General features: G+C 39.0%; 2 protein-coding genes and 1 pseudogene across 2 annotated transcripts; 2 read left to right on the forward strand and 1 right to left on the reverse strand.

The window, feature by feature from the left end:
* Positions 1-3,361: 3,361 nt before the first annotated feature.
* On the forward strand, positions 3,362-4,378 carry LOC116209122 (FBD-associated F-box protein At1g61320-like). The gene is made up of 4 exons (XM_031542679.1): positions 3,362-3,603; positions 3,768-3,909; positions 4,041-4,205; positions 4,304-4,378. The coding sequence occupies exons 1-4, from the start codon at positions 3,362-3,364 to the stop codon at positions 4,376-4,378; spliced, it is 624 nt and encodes a 207-aa protein (XP_031398539.1).
* Positions 4,379-5,265: 887 nt separating this feature from the next.
* LOC116208766 (F-box protein SKIP27-like) lies at positions 5,266-6,664 on the reverse strand. Its single transcript, XM_031542321.1, has 3 exons — positions 6,185-6,664; positions 6,015-6,089; positions 5,266-5,912 (listed from the first exon to the last, which is right to left on the reverse strand). Exons 1-3 carry the CDS (start codon positions 6,422-6,424, stop codon positions 5,715-5,717), a joined length of 513 nt encoding a protein of 170 aa, XP_031398181.1. The 5' UTR covers positions 6,425-6,664; the 3' UTR covers positions 5,266-5,714.
* Positions 6,665-12,734: 6,070 nt separating this feature from the next.
* On the forward strand, positions 12,735-14,698 carry LOC116206724 (annotated as a pseudogene).
* The last annotated feature ends 7,696 nt before the right edge of the window (positions 14,699-22,394 follow it).

Here is a 22,394-nt window from a genome sequence, read left to right on the forward strand (position 1 = left end):
TTTTTCAAATAGCTCCAATGAACTTTTTCCATATTTTAATCCCCTCTTTGGCCACATGAATTCGTTATCATTTTCTTATATTTTTAATTTTTTTTAAAGCTTGGAACCAATTTCTCATGTTTTCCATGTGAAGTCCATATCAAGAAATATATATATATATATATATATGTAATATTATCAATATATTTTAGAAACGTAAGCAAGAAATATTTGAAGTACTAGTGAACACATGCGAAACCTCAAGGCCAAAAGAGGGCAACCAAGCACCTTCGATGAGCATTGCATGCAACATGCCAGTCAAGACTTTGGGTGGGTTTGACATGTCCGAGTCCTTCAACGTCGATACCAGGGATGCAGAAAACTTCGAGATTGCGTGAATGCATAACCCCGAGTGGCCTAACAAGACCTTGGATCAACCTTTTGACTCGCACCAATTCCAACTAAGACTTTATACTTGATCAGCCATAACTAAACATAGGTTCGTCCAAACAAACCGTTAAAGCAAAACTTGACATCAAATGAGATCAAATCATGTAGCAAGGCTTGCTATTGTATTCTGTAGACTAAGTTTTAACTTTTCATAAGGGTAAATTACACCAAATAACACAGTTTTTAACTTTTTTTAATGAGATAACACAGTTTGACTTAATTTCTAGCTAGTACGAAAAAAATTTCCCATATCTAGCACAAAATCAATTTTCTGTAGAAAAAATGTGATGAAAAATTGATGTGGCACTCCATGTTTGTAGAAGGTGGCCAACTAGGAATGTTTTGCTTGTTTGGGAAATTACACCAAATAGCATGGTTTTTACCCTTTCTGCATGTTCTAGCATTATTTTTTAAAAATAATGGAAATCATTTAGGACAAACTTCTCTTTTTTTACAGAAAGATGATGTTGTACTAGATTTTGGGAAAAAGGATTCCGCCCTAGCTGGTAATATTAAACCAAACAACCATTGCCTCATGAAAAGAAGGTGAAAGTTGTGACATATGATGTAATTTTCCTTTTTGTAATAATATACGCAATGACTAAAAGAACCATTCTCACATGAAATCATATATACTCAGTATAAAGGGAGCCTCTTTCTCACACGAAATCATATAAAGGGAGGGAGCTTCTGATGTCCCCTTGCAGTTAAAGAGCCCGTAAAAACAAATTACCCTTACTTTTAGTCCACAGATAAAATAATTAAATAAATAGTAAAAGGCATTTTACCCCCGACCTTTGGAGTTAAGCAACTTTGCCTCTTTATATTTAAAAGTTTGCTCTGCACCCCTAGATCTTCAAAAGGATAGGCACTTTGCCCCCTCCTGTCAGTTTTCTGACAAAATTCAATCACGCAACCAGGATGTGATATTTTTGAGGGACAATTAAGTCATTTGACCTAATTAATGAATAATCAAATTTAAAAAATTAAATAAAAAAAGAACCTAATAGAGATCATAGAAGGGTATACAGCTCCAACGGTTTGCTCAATCTCTACCACTAAGCAGTAGATGTTCGACAAATTTGAGGAGGTTGATGCTCTAAGGCCAAGTTTCTGAAACCAAAAGCCCTCAAATTGATCAGGCCAATGCTCTAAGGCAAGCTCTAAGTAGGAGTGAACCCCTCCACCGTCACCAAGATCCAAAATTTCGAAACCAGGAGAGGAAAGAATCAATGAATAGGGCAACCACCATTCAATCGGGAGGGAGGGATGTAGGTAGAGTCTCCATAGTTGTAAGTCTTGCAGCTTGAGACGTCCCCGTACATCTTCCTTCTCCCGATTTCGATCTCCTCTATCCATTCCTCCCCTAGTTTCTTTTTAAAATTTTAAATTTTATTTTTTATGAGATAAAATGACGATTTTATCCCTGAGAAATGTCATCTGCACAGCACATGACACGATTTAGCTGGAAAATTGATTGAACGGGGTAAAGTGCCTATTTTTCATAAAGGTCGGGAGGCATCGTACAAATTTTCAAAGGTTGGGGGTAAATGCTGCCTAGCCCCAAAAATCATGGGGCAAAGTGCTTTTTACTCTTAAATAAAAGTCAAGAAATCATATGGATAAAATTATCAATGAAATATTCTCTCTCCTCTTTCTCTCTCAAATATAAGTGACCTCCGGCCACGCCTTCTTTCAGTTGCCTTTCGTATGTTTTTCTTAGTTTTCATTTTCATGTATTTAACCTTTTTTTTTTTTGCACAATAACGCACGCATTCACCTGGTAATCAAAATGTTCTAAATTTAATACTCGTTGGGAATCACCTATGCCCGTTTATTAGCTAATATAATTTCTAGTTTATTGTACTAGGTCTATAAGCCTCCCTATATAACCGGGCAAAAAAAAAAATGGTGTTTCACATAGGCGAAAGTCTGATGAACTTAGATACATGACAATTAGCTCGAAGAATAATAGGTTGCTTGCAGATTGTATACGTGCACGTGTGAGTTTATTATCTATATATAATTGATTCCACACGAAGCGCGATTGTACGATCTAGTAATTTGTAATGCTTCTAACCTATTAGTTTTAAGTCACTTTTGATTGTGAAAATCTTAAATGGTCATTCCTCATCAATAAAGTGGCGAGGAAGAAACCGATAAATTTCTTGTACAAATTCATATCTTCTTGTATGTAAAACTATCAAAAAAAATTTCCTAATGAGAATTACACATACATTTTTTGAATTAATTATTAATTCTACTTTTATCTTTTCATTTAAACAGAGAACCCAAAAAACTTTTGAGTAATTCTATTTTTTTTCCATTCTAACCGAAAACCCTAATATTTCCATAAAAGCTTAAGAAGGCATTTATTATTATTGTTATATATTTTATAAATGAATAGTGACATAAAGCATCAAAACATAGGTCTTCTTTGCTCTATCTCCTATAAATGCTAGATTTTAACAATGTTTGCTTCCATATGCATGAAGGCTTTATAAGAGGAGAAAAGGAAAGCCCTTCTTCATGCTTGTTGATTTCAAAGAGAAGAAAGAAAGGGAATTATGAACCCACCACCACATGTCCAACACACAAGATTCTCATGTCAATGGTGGCAATATTAGTGCCCATGACACAGAAGTTATGGCTCAATTTCCCGCCGATATTGTCAATATAATTTTTCTCATGGTTACCGATAAAAAAAGCTCTGCAGATCGGAGTCTTGGCAAAACGATATAGGAAAACATGGTTGTTCTGTTGGAGACTAGATTTCGGCAGTGCAACTGCCAGACGTTATAGTCGACCTGAATTTATTGCTATAATTAGCAGAGTTTTTGAACTCCATCAAGGTCCCAACATTAAGAGCTTTAGTTTATATCTCAACCCGATCAGTGTGGAGCCATTGGTTGTGAAATGGCTGGAAACTGCAATGTTGGAAGGAGTTGAAGAACTCGATTTGGATTTCTTTGGTGCAACCAGCCATCTTTTGTTCCCTTTCGATCTAAGTAGCATTCATTCGCTAAGAATCCTTGAGCTTTCCTTTTGTCAGATCAATTTTCCTTTGACGCTGAACAACTTGCATCTCCTTGAGACGCTTGTTCTTTCTAGGGTGAGAAGTCCTGAAGATCTAATCTTAGCCGGGTTCAAAACTGTAAGCTCCTTGAAGAATTGGTTCTAGTGAATCTGCCTGAACTTCAAAATCTGTGTATCTTTGCCCAAAATCTTGAGAGGTTCGGAGAATTGCGGGTGCTCAATTGCCTTGGTCTTTACTTTATCGAAATCAATGCTCCGACACTTAAATCCTTTTACTTTACCGGGATTTTGCCAAGCTTCAGCTTTGAAAATATAGCCCGGCTGAGGGATGCCGTGCTAAATATTGCGGCCCCTGGGGGCCTGAAACTCAACCACCAAATCAAAGATATCATATGGGATCTTGCCCGTCTCCGTACTCTCACTGTCAGCGCTAGCTTTGTAGAGGTACTATGTTGAGGTGGTCTTAGGCACATTTTCCTTTCGGTATTTGTGGTATTGTTGTTTAACATGGCTACCGGCACGAACTAAAGATAAAGGTCCTCATCACTAAAGTAACTGCAAACATGTTTCATTAGGATTTATGCCCGACTTACAAAGGTGGAGCACTTCAAAGAATGCAGTTTTCCCTTCTGCTCTTGAGTGAAGTGCAGCTGCTGATGGAAGACGCAATCTATTGCAATCACTTTGACATCGCTCTTTTCCTGATGAACTGCCCCTGTGTCGAAAAGCTCTTCATTGATGTGAGTGAGCTCGTAAATCAATTAGGCTATATCTTTATATGCTGCTAACGCGGTGTTGATCATGTCAGTTAATTGCTTGCCCTTTGGGATTTTTGCAGCTCAATGGTTGGCCCTTCCAGGGCAGCGTTTATTGGAAAATGTACCTGAAGCAAGGGCTCGAGCAGATCCAATAGTTGTATAATCGCCTCAGGATCATCTGAGTGATAGGATTTCGCTGCCAAAAGCACGAGCTTGAGCTTGTTGACTTTTTCCTGAAGCGAACGCCAAACCTAGGAGCTCTCATCCTCATTGCTTCCATCAGGAACTACCCTAGGAGGATGCCACATCCCCTTCCATTGATCTGTCAGATGCTTGTCTCTTGGAAGGTGTTCCAGAGGGGGAGGATCATCTTTTATGAGTATCCCGAGGAGCGCTGGCCAGTACAGCCTCTGCACAGAATCTCAACCGCGTGACAGAAGAACCCGCTCCTGCAGGACGAAACTCTATTTGAGTCGTGACAAGTATCTATCATTCCTCTGTGGAATCGGGTCATACTTCGGTCCAAGAGTTTATCAGCACTGTCTGTGTTCTTAGTTTTCATAAAAATTTCTCTGAGTTTAGTTTCGGAAAGTTTCTGCTCTAGCTTTGTTGTCGAGTTTGGTTTCAGCTCTTCCTTTGCTGTCGAGTCGGTTCATACTTCTGTCTGAGAGTATATCAGGGCTGTTCCCAGTAAGTTCTTGATTTTGATTAGGTACAAGCTTCCGCTCTTTCTTTGTTGTCGGGACAGACCACAGTTCTGTTTGAGAGTCTTTATAGGCGCTGTTCCTGATGAGTTCTTGAGTTTGACTGGGGACAAGTCTCTGCTTTTCCCTCGTCATCGAGTCGGGCCATAGTTCTGTCTGACAGTTTACCAGTTATGTTTATGTTCTTAGTCTTCGTTCCAGTTCTGGTGTTAGCTTCTGCTCTCTGGCTATTTACTGATTAAACTGGCAGTGATTATCGTCTTTCTGGGTTTGCAGTGATCGTAATCGTCTTTAGCAAATATCGAAATCAGCACAACAAGGATCAGAAGGAAAAAATAGACAGACACAGAGAACGTTTCCTCTCTATTCTTATTAACCAATGAACTGTACACATCCCTCATCTTTATCAGAACAGAGGAGCTTCTAGGGAAGCCCTTCCATATCCAACTACATCAAAAAATGGAACAATTTCAATCTATAAATCTCCCTAAACTATCCATACATGTACAGACATTGATTGAACAACAGCACCGTGGCATGTTCAGAAAGACCGAGCGGATCTTCAGTGAAACCAGTTGAAGAAAATCGGCCCCCCGATTGTATAAATCACCATCTTCACATGTAAAGCAAGGACCCACAAAAAGAGCTGAGGTCTCTCCTTCTTCATATCCCAGCACCTCCTCGCATTTCCTCTAAAGAGAATTTACCTACAGAGAAACACCAAACCCGATCAAGGCCTCGAGTGATCGGTATTACAGTGACGGGACCTATTCTCTGCTGTATTGGTCTAGGGTGAATCGAATAGGACTGTCGAGATTTCCACAAGCTTCCTCCTGCAGAGCCGGGGCTTGAAACACCTCAATGGGGCCTTTGGAGTTTCAATATCATCGAACGCGCTCGGGTCCTCGAGGTCAATTGAGGTTCTGAAGGCACGGGTTTTGGTAGGGGTTTTGTAGGCAAAGTGCCATTGCTTCGCTATGACAGCCTGCAGTCGGCGAAATGAAAACCAGATCGATCAATAACCGATGAACGAATCAAACAATCGATTGACCAACGGAGCAACAAAGGAAGCGGGGATTAAACTTACAGCGTCTTTGATCGATTTCGACACCTGAATCAGCTGCTTCAAGTCATCGTGCTCCACTCCACATAGAATCCGAATCTGCAAAAGAGATATCCCCAGGTGAGTGAGTTAGTTTCCATTAATGAACATCCCAACAAGCTTCCAGATCAATCGAGAAACGGAACCGAACTTACCAAAATGTCCTGCGGAAGCGTCTCGAGAGCAGACTTGTCGGATTCGACTGAGAGCCTCCCGCTGCACTGTCTCTTCAGAGGAGCTCCCATGGCCGAATCGCTCGGCGACGTCTCGGCATTGCTCGAGATGACGATCCTCTTCCTCCCCAGGCCCCTCGTGTACTTCACGCACCCAAACCCTAGCATCTCATCCAACTCCCCGTCCGCCACACCGCATTTCACGCCCTCTCCCATCGCCATTCTCCTCCCTCAAATCACGCACGAAATCGAGGTTAAAGCTTCACCACGCCGGATGATCAGAAATAGTAATCCGAAGTTCCAATCCGTAACCGAACTCACAATCAGGACGATGATCGGAGAAAATCTCTCTCTCTCTCTCTCTCTCTCTCTCTCTCTCTCTGTGTCTCTGCCGCTGCTTCGATCGATTCGATTCCTTCTTCGTCTTCCACGCACGAGTGCTCCTTCTGCTATGCGTAAATCGGGCAAGATCTGCTATTTATATATGAATTATTAAAATAAAATGAAAAAAATAAAAAAAGGTAAATAAGACGAAAAAGGTTAAAAGGCGACGCGGTTTGCGGAACTACGAGAATAGTCGGAAGGAAATATCTCCGCTAGTGCTCGCCAGCGCGTGGGAATACGTGCCGGTGACAGTGGGCGGAATTTTTTTGTTTTTATTAATTATTTAGTTAATTTTTTTATTTATATCTTTCGGCGTCAATCTCGAAATTTCTTTTTTCAATTGGGGCATTTGTGTTTATCCGTTTGGCGGTTAAGCGGAAAATGAGCCGTTGGGAGGGACACGTGGCGGGATATGACAAGATGGATGAAGCAACGTGATGGGCTTCTGGACAGTGACGTGGCAGGGTGGGCGGTCCGAGTCGGCTGTTGTCGGTCGGTCCCTTCTCGTGCAAGTTTCTCTCTCCTGACATCGAAAAAAAAAAAAAGATTTTCTTAGGCTTTCAGGGTGGAATATTTTGACTGGCTTGGATGTGACGTGGCGTGTCGTGATTGGCGGAGTTTGGGTAGGTTAACGGAGAGTAAAGCTTGGTGGGCCGGCGAGTGGTTTGGTTGACCGGTGGGTTTGGTTCTTCTACATTGGCGGCTCTCACCTGTTCTGGTCTTGCAGTGTGGGGCTAGAAGGGATATTCATATAATATGCTTAGAGCAAAATACCGCGCGATGCCGCAGAAAAAGAATCAAATTCTAAAGTAATTATTATTATTTATTTTATGTAAATTAAATTATATATTAACTCTTAAATTTATCATATATGAAAAAATTATATTGTTATATGTCCACTTAAATTTTATGTTAACTCTTAAATTTCTTAATATTTTTGCTCACTTGACAATTTTTAATAATCAAAAGCTTCAAACTTAGAAAGAAGGCCTTGAAATATTTTTTTATTGTATATATCTACTTAAATTTTATGTTAACTCTTAAATTTCTTACTATGTTTCTTACTATGTTGCTCACTTAAAGTTTAGTGTATATATCCACTTAATTGGGAATTCTCCTTATTCCGACGGGTTAAGCCACGACCCTAGCCATCACCCCTGATTGGGGTCACCGGCGCCCATCTGTGGCTTCGATTTCGTCCAAATTAATGAAATATTTGACGCCGTGCTAAAATTGTTATCGAATTGAAAACTTGTGCATTTTTAGATTGAGAAAAAAGTTCGTGCTAAAATTGTTAATACGTGAAAAGTTTGTGCTTTTTTTTGTTATTAACCCTATAATATATTACATCAACTCTGGAATTTCATCCTTCGTTTGAGCAACCCTATCTTGCTCGTGGTGTGAGAAAACGATAATTAAATTTTGCAACAAACAAATAATTAAATTTACAAATGCATGGGTAGTGGGTCATGGATTTATATAATGAAGGAATTTTATTGATTTTTCTTCGCTGCGTCACTGTGAGGAAGGACAATTTAAGATTTTTTTTATCCGATCTTTATCGGTTTATGCCGATTATACAGGGCATATGACATTCTATCGCTTTGAATTATAGGGTGTAATTATATTAGAAATAAATCATATATTATATTATCACCCGCATTTTTCACAATCTAATATATTTATCAAACACAATAACCTTACTTTTCGACCTTTAACCCACATAAAATGATTCCATAGTTAAATTTCCCTTATAATCTTCACATTCCACATAATTTGACAATCCACAAACCAAAAAAAGCTCCCTAAGGATAATATTCCACATAGTTAAATTCGACATGTCGTTAGCGAGGGCCACCAAGATAGGGTGTCTCATAGGTAAAATTCTAAATCCAATCAAAAACCTTCATGAACTATCCATGAACTGGAACAAATTCAAACAGAGATCTTGCTGAAGCCGTTGAATATCGAAAGAAATGAAAATGGAAAGAAAGGGGATGGAAGATGAGGAAAAGGTTTCCCAGTTTCATCAACTAAGCTGATTGGATTTTCTCATTTTACAATTGGATTTTCCATAAAAATGTAGGGAATGTATGTCTCTCTAGAAATCTTCTGTCAGAAGCGAAACGCCAGACTAGATAGAGTATGTTGGAATCCAAGTACACATGTTGACTAATTGCTCTCACCCTTTACCAAATCAACGGCACAAACTCAGCCAAATCCTCAATGATATGCGATTCTAATGCTTTGTTTGGTTTGATAGTTAAAATTACATTTTAATTTAATTCTATTCACAATAAAATAAAATAACTCATACAAAATCAAATGGTGGATTTCATTTATACTATTTTTTTCATAACAAAACAAAATAACTCATACAAAGTCAAAGAGTGGACATCATATATAACCATTTATATAACTCTTTTTTCAAAATTAAAATCTAATTTTAAAATATTACTTACAAACCAAACGCAATATAAATATTTTTACTCGAAAATATGGAAATTAAAATCCACAAATTAGAAGGTGGACATGATTTATAAGCACGAGATTTGCCATTACAGAACATTGGAAGGTTCTTTTTTGTAGGGCTTTGGGCTGGCCATTTTACATTACAATTTAGTGTATGAAGGAAATGTTGAGCTCCATGGTAGGAACATCAACATTTCCATTCGAGTACTTTTCCAGTTCGAAATAGGCAACTCAGACCTTCAATAGCTGAAGCTGGTTTTGTTGGATATATTACCTGCCGGTAGTAGTGGACAACGAGTGGCTACATTAGTCTCGGGCATTTATTAAGATAGTTGATGTGTAGGCTTGACAAAAATAAGTTTTTCTTCGTTGTATCACTGTGAGAAGGACGATTTAAGATTTTCTTATTCGATCTTTATCGGTTTGTGCCGGTTATATAGGGCATATGACATTCGATCGTTTCGAATTAGGATAATATTTGATCCAATGAAGTGCTTCTCAATTTCCTTGTCGACGTCTAGCCCTTTAATTGGATCAATCGCTGAATGCATTTACCGGCCACCACTGACTCGAGTAATCCTTGAATCATGCCCGCCCATACTTTGTTGCTGTGAGGTAATATAATTCATTTTATTTTGATGGTAGTCAAAGTTAAAGAATGTATTATGCTTAACTCAAAATTCATAAGGGAAGTGAAGCCTATAAGATTCTGCAGTCATTCATGCCACGTTAAATTACATGTCCTCTGGCACCATAATAATAAATACATTGTTCTTTTCTATGACTGCTAAGCTGGTCATAAGCTAATGTCATGTCGAGTTGTCTCACAGGGAAAATTCTAGATCCAATCAAAAAGCTTCATGAACTGGAACAATTTCGAACAGAGATCTTGCTAAAGCCCTTGAATATCGGAAGAACTGAAAATGGAAAGAAAACGGATGGAAGATGAGGAAAAGGTTTCCCAATTTCATCAACAAAGCTGATTGGATCTTCATGAAAAGTGGGGAATGTGTGTCTCTAGAAATCTTCTGTTAGAAGCCAAACACCAGACTACATAGAGTATGTTGGAATCCAAGTACACTTGTTGACATGCTCTCATCACCCTACACCAAGTCAATGGCACAGACTCAGTCAAATCCTCAATGATATGCAATTTTAAATATTTTTGCTCGAAAACATGCAGTTTTAAAAATATAAAAATTAGAACGTGGACATGATTTATGAGTACGAGATTTTCCATTACAAGAACATTGGAGGGTTTTCTCTTTTCTGGGGATTTGGGTTGGCCACTACAATTATTAATGCATGAAAGTAATTTTGAGCTCCATGGTAGGAACTTCCATTCGACTTAATTTTTTGAAGCTGGTTTTGTTAGAGATATTACGTGCCGGCTGTAGTGGACAACAAGTGGCTACATTAATCTCGGGCATTTATTAAGATGGTTGATGTGTAAGCCTGACATTACTCTCAAAAACCGAATTCATTCGACTTTTATGATGTTATGATTTATTTATTTGATCTCTATAACGAATCAACTCACCATGAAAATTTAGCTCTAATAGACTCTTATAGAACTCTGATTTTATTCAGTAAAAACAACAGAAATTTGAGTCTATAGAGTAGAAAATGAACTGATTGATTGTCATTTCTAATCAAATATAAGGGCAATATATTGATTTTTCTTGGGGAATTTATATATTAATTTTTAATTGACTCAGAATTACAGAGCATGCGACAATGGAGAATTAATATATATAAATTTCGGTGTCATGACTTTTTCTTTGCAAATTCTTTTTTTTTTCAGTTATAAAAAGACTCAAAGTTTAATATAATGAAAGATAAATTTTAAATAATTAATAAAGAAATGATTCTAGTAGTATCGAATTTACGACATTTAGGTCGACAGGCGAGGGCGTACGCCACTACATTACGTCATTTTTAAATTTCTTTTCTTCACAGAATTGACGTTAGAAAGTAAAAAAAGGAGAAATGTTTGTTGACTTTATTAGAAGCATAGAAATATATGTTGGCTCCTAAGCTTACCATTTTTAAGAGTTGTTACTCATGAGAATGTGTATAAATTTATTTTGAAGCCATTATATTCATTTTTCATGAACTGTTATTTCTAACTAAAAAATCCCGATTTTTATGGCCTAAGGCTCGACCGGCAAGCCGTGCAGCTATAAATGGGGGAAGCATATAGGACAAGGATTATGATATCTATTTACTACTCGTTAAATACTATATATTAGACCGATCATAAGCTAAAGCGATGTCGAGGACAACCAAGATCTTGGTCTTCCTATGGGAAATACTTTTGTATATCCAGTCAAAGCGCCAAAAGTGAACTTGAACAATTTAGACAGTTGCTCTTGCTCAGGTCCTCAAATATTGATAAAAAAATAGAAAAAAAAATGGAAAAAGAAAATATGGGATGGAAGATGATGGGAAAAGATTGTTCAAGTAGATTTTCTAGAAACCTTCCGTTAGAATTTCCCAAACACTAGACTAAATAGATTATCTGTTGGAATCTATAAGTACACACGTCGACTATTCATAAAAAAGAGAGAGTGCTGATGGCACTTGCTCTCATCATTTGACTAGTCAATGGCTCCAAGTAAAATCCTCATAAATGACATGCAAATAAATATAAATATAGAAGGTGGACATGATTAGTTCGAGACTCGGCATTTACAAAAATGAGAAATTTTTTCACTCCAGTTACGGATTCTTCAACACTATTTTGTCTTTTATGGACGAGTCATATTTCGATTTATTTGTATCGTGCTACAAAAAATAGACTCATCATACAGCCGACTGCATGTACGTACTGTCGGATTCATCATATTGCTTTGTACGCAAATGCATGCAATAGTACTCACACGCAGTCTAGAGTATGATACAAATGAATTGGAATATGACATGTGCAGAAAAGACATTAAAAACAAAAAAAAAGTTAGAGGGTCCGTGACTGGATTGAAATATTTGAAAGGTTTGCTCTTTTTCTAGGGATTTGAGTTGACCATCGCAATAAGTTTATGAAAGAAACTTTGATTTTCAGTTGTGAAGGCTTGTAATATCTCGCTCTAAAATAGTCCAATCAGTTACCATTACATGTCTCGATGACCACTTTAACTGGAGAGCCAAAGAGGAAAAGCGAGTTGCTGAGGCAATGTGAAACCTTGGACCTACTTTTATAAGAGATTTGATTAGAAGATGTAATTTAATTGATGACACCTAAGTTAATGATTCATCTTTCTCCATCCTATTTTCATGAATATCATGACAATTTCGATAAAGAAACTGCGTATTAGTATATTTAGTTCGTCAAAGAAATTACTAGGGATACTCAGATCAAAGTTTTTTAGATCGATATTATCTTTAATTGGATTTTGATTTAGTTTGCTAATTGGCTCTGCAATTGCACTACATACCATGCATCAGCATCACCGGTCAAATACTTCACTTGCTCGGGTCGTACACTTTATCCCTTAATATGCCAATCCGACTTCAACTGGATTAGTCAAGATCTAGTGAGCTTTTGGATACCAGTGTATATACCGAAAAATACTTCATATGCTGAAATTCAGCTGCCGTATAGGCCCAATAGATTCTCATGGGCCGATCAACTGATCGAATACCGAAAGCAAGTGACCCGAACCCGACCCGTGACCAAGCTTCCCATTCCAAATCCTTCATCCCTCCAATCGGCACGGCAGTGTTCTCCATTTCGGTAGTACGCTGCAGGTTAGCTTCGTCTTCTCCCTTTACACAGTCGCCATTATCACTGTTCTTCTTGCGTCTCTCGAGCTCTGCTTGCCACAACTTTGATAATTCTTCGTGGGTTATGCTGTAATGCTTCTGAAATTAGTATTCGTGTTTCGATTTCTCACAATTTTCGGTCCTGCCTGGACTTTTACGTTGTTGGTCATAGCGATGTGTCACTGATAGCTGATGGTTTCGGTTTGTGTAGATGAATGCTTTGTGCCAACCCTGTATTACAACCATGATTGAGATGACTACCATGTTTAGTGATGCTTCATTTGGGTGTTTAATCGTGAATTTCGAGCTGAATTTTTGGTTGGTTGAATGTCGATTGCAATGTATGTTTTACTGCTCTCTCCCGTAGTTCTAGTTATTTAGTGATGTGAGTTGGAATTGTGGTGATGTCTGTTTTCCGACAGGGAACGTGAACGAGATACCATGCCCGGAGACTGATCATCGTGATGGACAATCGTTATTGTTTGTAGGACAGATCAAAGCCTGATTTATACTTGTCCATAATTGAGCCTCGACAAGGATGTGAAGTTTCCTTTCCATGAGTTCTCTCGTCCGTCCTTCGTGACTGACCCTCCTCCCGTCACTCACCCACGATTCGCAGCCTCGTCTTTGCCCACAACATCTTGTGAATGGTCACCTAAAATGTAAACGTTCCCCTTCATGTGTTTTGATCTCATTCGGTCTGTCAAAGTTCCATCACCTGTCCCATATGTCTGCTATTGCTGCTCCAAATGAGGGGATCGTTTCTGTCATTAACTTCAAGGAACTCATGGAGAAGGACTGGTCCTTTCTCAGATGGATGGCGTAAACTCTGATGCTACTCATGCTCAGAACATGGACAGTATATTGTCTGCAGGGAAGGTTGAACCGACCTTAAGGTTTTGGTCTCATTCAGCTCCGAAGTGTTTGTAGATAGGTTGGTCGTATCATCAGAGTGCCAGCTTCTGCTTGTTGTCCACGGCTTCCCCTTCGTGTTAGCTGTTATCAAAGAGAAATACGACAAGGTCAAGTGCTGGCAGGGTGAACTGATACATGTGCCGGAGAAGTGGGCCCTTCTTGAGGCCGTGTTCGTGTACTTTTTGCCTTATTTGCCTTTCAATCTCGACCAGATTTTTGAAGCACTAGCCAAACGATGCCTTCCAGGTAACTATCATCTGCTATAAATTACTTCTCTGGTGTTAAATATTAATTCAGAATGGGTACTAGCCTATTTGGCGGACCCTTAATTGCTATTTTTATTGGTAGCATGAGATGGAAAGGAATGTAGTTATGTGGGAATTATGAATTGCATCTTTGTATTGTTCTGTTATTCAATCATACCGACCCCGTCACAATTTTTCTTCTCAGGCTGCATCAAAATTTTAAGTCTGATAAATTATTTAGTAGTTCCAATGCCATAAAATCTTTAACGGTTTGCTACATTACAAGGAAACCTCCTTTGTAACGCTTTGAGATCGTGAAAACATTGGTCGTATTTGTGTCTATATATATATGTAGGGGCAAGAGTGGTTGTTAGTCACCCCGAAGGCAGGCGGGTCCTGGACCAGCAACGGCATGAGAACCCTGAAGCTGTAATCTCTGACTTGCCCGATAAGACGACTCTACAGAAAGTTGCAGCCGAGCATTCCTTTACACTGGCTTGATACATAGAGGAGACTAGGCTTTATCTGGCTGTTCTGACATTCCACGGAGAATAATGTATAGACACCATGCAGCAGCTTCAAGGCTAGGTTCTTGTGTGTTGTAACAATTTCCTGTGTGTCATACTGTCACTTGAAAAGAGAGTGACCAAATGCTTGAAGTGTATTGTATTCATAACATGGGACTGAACAGTCGTTATCTCAGATTGATTCTCCGCACTTTCTGATGCTTTAGGCTCCGTTTGGATTCAAAGTTAAAATTTCAAAATTTTAACTTTAACCTTAACTCAACGCACTACACAACAAAACCACACATTTCCCAAGTAAAAAATTTTAACTTTTAACTTTAACTCAACACACTACATAACAAAAACACACATTTCCCAAGTCAAATTTATAATCTCATCTCATTTGTCCTTTTCCACAATCAAAATCACAATTACTTTAACTCTGAAACCAAACGCACTGTTAATTTCTGCACGAAATTTTTTACGTCCGAAATCAACTATCATGTAACACCTCGAGCTCAAAGATTACTCCGGCTAGTCCTATTGAAGGACAAAATTGACCATAGGTAGTCCCAGCTCGAGTCGATTGGTGCTAGTTCGGTATGAGAAAGAGGAACTTGCTAAGAAGATGGATTTACAAATGAAGTTGTAAACCAGTACTCGAAAATTAAAACTGACTTTCCTAGTTGATTGCAAATGCCTTCTCCAAACTTTAGAATTTTGATCAACCATATAAGAAGAGTCTGGAAATAAAATTGCGAATGTAGAATAACATATTCTTGAGCCCGCAATATTGTTTTGATGAAACTTAAAACATGCGATGAAGGAAAAAGATATGTCGGGTGAGTAAGTAGCCAAGAGAGTGGAATTTAATTCGGTGGATCCCTCCACTAAGTGGCTGGGTTAAGCTCAATACGGACAGGGCATTGCTGGGTGATTTGGCCTTTGGGTGCAGCGGGTGGATGGCCTCATTCGAGATGAGAGTGGACAGTGGCTCGTGGGCTTGCCTGCAATATCGGTGTTTACGCATATTTTCCGCATTCCATGAAAGATAGCCAAGTCGTAACGTGCTCTGGTATCTCGATGATTTCCCGGGTTTTGGAAGGATCGGGATATGACTGATTGGAAGAAGGAAGACTGTGAGCATCAAGACAGCCCGAGCTGGATTTGGGCCTAAGTGTTAAGCCAATGGAGGCCCATTGAAGAGAGCCCAGTAAGGTGAGCCCATAATGGAAATTGTATGTATATACACATGTATATGGGCGTGAATTCAACTGAGGCGGTGGGGGATTCAATTTCCTTAGCAGCAGAATTACTCAATGATTAATAGGGTGTTTGGTTTCGCAATCGGATTTTAAGATTTTAACTCTAAATTTAACTCTACTCACTACACAATAAAAATAAACTCTTTAAAGTAAAAAAGGTGGGCCCCATAAATAAATCCACATACAACTCCATTATACTCAATTCAATTTTTAATACTAAATTATCTCAACTATTCATTACTTTTTTCACACTTTTTCGCATAATTCAACAATACAATCATTACAACCCAATTAAAATTAAAATTCAACTCTACTTAACTCTAAAACCAAACATACTAGCATGCAATATTCATGTAATATCTCGTGTAATCTCAAATATATAAGTCGGATATATCTCCGATATATTTTGTTATTTTATCTTTAAGTAGGCTAATAGTTAATTTCCTATTTGAATTTTATCCCGATATCGTATATTATGGCGTATCCAATTGCAATATATTCTCTAGGGTTTCATTGTAAACGCCTATATATACGTGTCGTTTTGTTCATTTTTAAATTCCACATATTAATCAATCAAACCCGTACTTTCCTTCTATCTTTCGTTTATCGCACTTTACCTTTCTTGCACTTTCATTTATCGCACCTTTCAATACCTACACTTTCAATTCTCGTACCGTTTACCTTCAACCAATTCCCAGTGAATCAAAATCACCGTCGTCTTTGGAGCTTCCAGACATCAAGACGAGGATCGATCACCCTTTGGCATCACTAGCCGAAGTTTGTTTCAAGTTCGGGCTAACTTGTTTGAGTGAGCTGAACCCATCCTAAGCTCAGCTCCCAAGGTTGAGTTTGTTGGCCGAATTCCATTGAGCTGGCTCCATAGCCGCTTGATCAACTTCAGACTTAGCTTCGTGTTGGAGTAGAAAATTTGGTGAAGAATTCAAACGGCTAAATCCCAGAGCCGTGTTATCGTTTGAGGCACGAATGATTACTTGGATTTAAACCTAGTTATCGATCAATCCCGCAAACTTCCGAAGGCCGTGGTACACAATTTGAGTTGGCGGCTAATGGCACGTCACTTACATTGGAACAGCTTCCTGGCATGCCTGGATAATCCCACGTGTTGCCAATTAGGTGATGTTACGATTTTGATGTGAACATCTTTGTGGCACACCTGGTGGGACCACCGTTCTACCAAGGAAATGTTAAAGTTATGAAGATGGTGACTCATTCGCAAGCGGCTTTAGCTTAAGAAGAGGAAGAAAGACGCTTGCGCGAGGAAGAAGAAAGACGTTTGCTCGAGAAGGAAAAGAGAGAAGTAAGGTTCGGCCCTATTGGTCTTAAGATTGAAATCTCCGAATTGATTGAAAGAGTAGTGGAAAAATTAGACAATCGAATCAGCACTTTATTGCAGTGGATGAAAGAGAAGTTTGATGCTTTGGATCGAAAACCAATAGGTTGATCGCGGGAAAACTGCTGAGGAGACGGGCAACAAGGACTCGAAATTGCTCAAGAATAAGTCTCTTAAGGTGCTGTCTCCTTCTAGCCAAGAAGCTTCGAGCTTCATGGGTCATCTAACCGCAGCTTGGCGCCTATCGTGGTGCCATCCATCCTATTGGCCGTATGGACCAACTACCACGATGTCTAACATGCCCACAACGTCGACTATCACTACAGCCAAGCCTAGTGTGCCTTCTACGTTGATGTTACCTGTGCCGCCAAGTTTCATGTCAACCATCAGCGCAGAGTGCGTCTTTCCTGCAACAATAACAAAATGTCGAGTCAAACTTGCAACAATCAACACTCGGGAAGGTGCCTCATGTAACCGACCCTTATACATACTTGACTTAGCACGACTCGCCTTACTTTACTCAGATTGCGCCGAGCATAGCGCCTTATTCGACAACTCAGCCTTCAGCAGTTGCAGTTTCGCCCACGGTTGTACTTCAGCCTCCCGTTGCAGCTCAGCCTCCAGTTCAGGTTCAGCCTCAGCATGCACCACCACCACCAGCTCAGCCCGTAGGGGGCAATCCTCAGTCGCCCCAGGGGCAGGCCCCTCATAATGTCCAGCAATCTATTCAATCGGAATGACCTCCAACAAGTGGTTCAAGAGATGTATGGGCTAGCCTCGCGACTTGTCAATAGGACGCTTTATTGAAAACCACATCCCGATTGGATTAATAGAGTTTATAAGTTCCCAACAAGCATCAAGATGCTCGACTTTAGTCCATTCTTCTTGGGAGAAGATGGGTAATCTTCCATAGAGCATATAGCTCGGTTCTCAAGCCAATGCAACGTTGTAGTAACTAATGATTATTTGAAGTTGCGTTTGTTTAGTAATTCTTTAACCGAAACGACCTTTAATTAGTTCACAAACCTACCGGCTGATTCGGGAAGAGCTTGGCAAGAGATGGAGGCCAAATTCCATGCACAATTTCATAGGACTCAACCCGAGGTTACATTGGTTGACTTGACAAGGTTCGTGCAAGGACTGAACGAGAGAATCGAGGATTATATTGCCTGTTTCAAGATTGCGAAGCAAAGATGCAGGACCTATCTTCCTAAAGATCAATTTTGAATTCGAGCTAAAGAAGAAGTTTGAGGGCATGGGATTCCAGGATTTCTTCGACTTGGCCTCCAAGCCCTCTAGTTATGGAGACTTTCGAAAGAAGAAGCTGATTGGAAACGAGGTAATCGAGGTACTGGACATGCTGTGTTTAATGAGCACAGTGAGGATCTTGAAGTTGGCATGGCCGAGATTATTATGGACAAGCTCGTGAGTTGCCCACTGCTTGTTCGGGCAAAAGGCGGCAAGGATGAAAAGCCGAATGCCTTCGGCCAGGTAAAATACTACACTTTCAATGTTTTAAAGACTCACGAGACCTTTGATTTCCTTGTTAAGTCAGGCTTAGTCAAGTTCGGGCTCGGTCACAAGCACCTAACGGTGGAGGAGATCCACAATCGAGATTTTTGCCCGTTCCACGGCTCTTGGAGACCCACAATCAGGTTCTTGAAGCCAGGTGTTCAGCTCTGATTCGAGGGTTGAGGAGCTGAAACAAACAGACCACAAGGCCAATGGGGGTTTTTTTCAAGGCTGAGGCTACATCTCCAAGCAATGCTCGGGGGTCGGGCACAAATCCTGCGATACACGAAGAGAAACCAGGGCTTCTCGTGATGTTTACTCTAAAGATAAACCCCCGAGCATACCTACAAGTCGTGGAGAAGCTCCCCCTTCTAGAGCTGATATGTTGCATCGAAATATGGCTCAAAGTTCAAGTTGCATGAGAGAGAGACTGGGAAAGTTTCAAACCATCATTCAACGAGTTCTAGCCAAAGAGGGACCCGTTATACCACTTTCAAACGTCCCTGAGAATAAGTGGCAGAAGGTCCAACATTTGAAAAAATCCTTAACCTCTTTTAAGATGGCAAAAACACCGTGAACAACAGTGACGATAAATAGAGAGGCTCGTAGCCGACCAACAAGGGAAGATCAGAAAGAGAAGCTTCTTGTGAAGAGGAGGCTTGATTTCGTCCAGCAACCGAAAGAAGAAGCGATCAATGACGACGAGCACACTTTTAGTGGGTCAAAGTTCGATCATGGAGAAGATGGAGACACAATTCAATTAGGTCTAATTACACAAGATATCTCATGGTATTACATGTTTCTCAAATCTATTCTATGTTTTAAAAATTACCCAAAAATGCACATAGTTTGTATCTGGTTCTAAATCTATCCCGACGTTAATTTATCCATCAACATTTAACGGTATTGTTGACGTGGAATGTAAGTGGATCTATTCTTACCATGATGCTAGCCGAACTTGACAACTTAGACATAAAAAGGATGGGCACATCAACACATGCGAGTGCAAAAGAGATATGTCGCGAGGGCTTATAAACAAAAGGTACGTCCTAGGTCTTTCTATGTTGGTGATTTAGTATAAAAGTCTAGTGTTCCACTTAGGAGTAAAAACAAGAAGTTCGGGAAATGGTCTCCTAAGTGGGAAGGGTCATTCGTTGTTCATAAAGTTTTACCCAATGGGACTTATTCGCTGAAAGACTCGGGGTTCAATTGAGATATATCAACGGCTAATATTTAAAGACATACTATCTATCTACGTGGGAGACACAAGAATCAAGGACAGATCAAGTGAATTCTGACCATAGGCCAAACCACGGCCATCAAAGTGCTGCCCTTTAGATTGACCTCACAGCCGTGAGGATTGGGTGCGCATCAATTATTTAACGAGATAGCCGAATAGTTGAGGTTCAGTTACAGTTTCCAATGGTGCACAGTTTTAGGGGAAAATCCATGTCTTCCTCTACAGAGCTTGAATTTCGATGATGGAGAGAGCCTAATAAGGTGAGGCTATGATGAAAATTTTATGCATAAACACATGTATATGGGTGTGAATGCAACAGAGGTAGTGGGGGATTTAATTTCCTTCGTTGCCGAATTACTTAGTGATTAAGCATGCAATATTCATGCAATCTCTCGTGTAATCTCAGATATATGAGTTGGATATATCTCCAATACATTTTGTTATTTTATCTTTAGATAAGCTAGGAGTTAATTTCCTATTTGAATTTTATCCCGATATCGTATATTGTAGCGTATTCAATTGTGATATATTCTCTAGGATTTCATTGTAAATGCATATATATACATGTCGTTTTGTTCGTTTTTAGGTTTCGCACATCAATCAATCAAACCTAGACTTTCATTTTATTTTTTGTTTATCGTACTTTACCTTTCTTGCACTTTCGTTTATCGCACCTTTCAATACCTGCACTTTCAATTCTAGTACCGTTTACCTTCAACCGATTCCCAGTGAATCAAAACCACCGTTGTCTTTGGAGCTTCCGGGCATCAAGACGAGGATCTATCACCCTTTGGCATCATTAGACGAAGTTTGTTTCAAGCTCGGGGGTTCACTTGTTCGAGTGAGCTCAACCCATCCTAGGCTCGGCTTCTGAGGCTAAGTTTATTGGCCGAATTCCTTTGAGCCGGCTCCATGGCCACTTGATCGACTTCGGACTTAGGTTCTTGTTCGAGTAGAAAATTTGGTGAAGAATTCAAACAACTAAATCCCTAAGCCGTGTTATCGTCTAAGGCATGAATCGTTACGGATTTAAACATAGCCGTCGATCAATCCTGCAGACTTTCTAGGGCCATGGTACAAGCTTTAAGCCAGTAGGATCGGCTAAGGGCACGTCACATATGTTGAAACCGCTTTCTAGCATGTCTAAATCATCTCACATGTTGCTAATTAGGTGATTGTGCGATGTTGACGTGAACAATCGACATGGCATTGACAGTCATCATGGTTGTACTATGTGGAGCGCTCACGGGCTTGCAGCTAACTTGGGATTAGGGTTATAGGAAAGTGACCCTGGAGGTTGACAAATAACTCGTTCATAGGTTCATTATGAGTACGGGTACAAGTGCACCGAGTGTCTCCTTTGGTTGAGGCTATCAATGAGTTGTTTAACCACGATTGGTCACACAAGTAATTCATCCATACTGAGAAGTGAATGCTTGTGCTGATTGACTTAAAAGTGTTAATTTTATTTAGCGATATTATTAGGTTTCCATGCATCGTTTTTGTATTTTCTAATTTTATTTTCTTTTGCTGAGCTTTGGCCTTATTTGTCTTTAAAAAAAGACGTGTCTTGTTTTTAACCGTATATATGTGTATGTCTATATATATTATTCTATATGGGAGAAAAGTGAAATTAGCGTAACTGTTTCTTTTCCATTTTGTCCATGAAAAATATCCTCAAAATTTAAAAATCATTTAATTAGAAGGAAAATAGGAATAAGTTAGTCAATCCATTTTCTTAACCAATTTCTCACACAATTTTTTCCATCTCCTTCATTCTTTCCTTTCCAGCATTCTTAATCTCTCATGCTGGTTGTGCCTTTATTTCAAAATTTTCCTTTTAAATTACTCATAACAAAATTTTATTTTAAATTACTTTTTAATTAATTAATATTTTAATTACTGAAAATCCATTTAAATTTTTACAAAAATCTAAATACATATTAAAAATAATGGAAAAATAATAATATTTTCTTAGAGATTATAAAACACAAAAAGGAAAAAAATACATAGACCGGACATAGTACGGATACACGCCTTTTATATATATACACTTAACCTTGAGCAAATTTAGTATTTATTTTATCAGCGTTTTTGCAGACATTTAGATGTTAAATTTGATTTTTTAATTTCATTTTAAAAAAATTGTTCATTATAAGGATCATCCGTGGTTATTTATGAGGGGAGTGGAAATTTCATTTTTTTTTTAATTTTTTCATAAACTTGGGCACGTTTTCAAGGGAGCAGATAAATTAATTTTTTTTACAACAAATTGATTTTAGGAAACGACTTTCCTAAATCCTATTTATCCTTATTTTTCGGGGAACAAATTTACGGAGATGAATTTCACCTTTAACGTCCCACAAATGTAAAGGACCACTATTACAATTCATTATTTGCTATACAATACCTTACATTATTTTCTTGGAAAACAAGGATAACAAGAATACACACACACACATATATATAATTATTGATAGAACCTTTGTGTTCTTTTCAGACCCATTTCGAATGCACGCAGAAGTTACAACCCCATGCAT

This window comes from Punica granatum, chromosome 5, assembly GCF_007655135.1.
Source record: "Punica granatum isolate Tunisia-2019 chromosome 5, ASM765513v2, whole genome shotgun sequence".
Lineage (NCBI taxonomy): Eukaryota > Viridiplantae > Streptophyta > Magnoliopsida > Myrtales > Lythraceae > Punica > Punica granatum.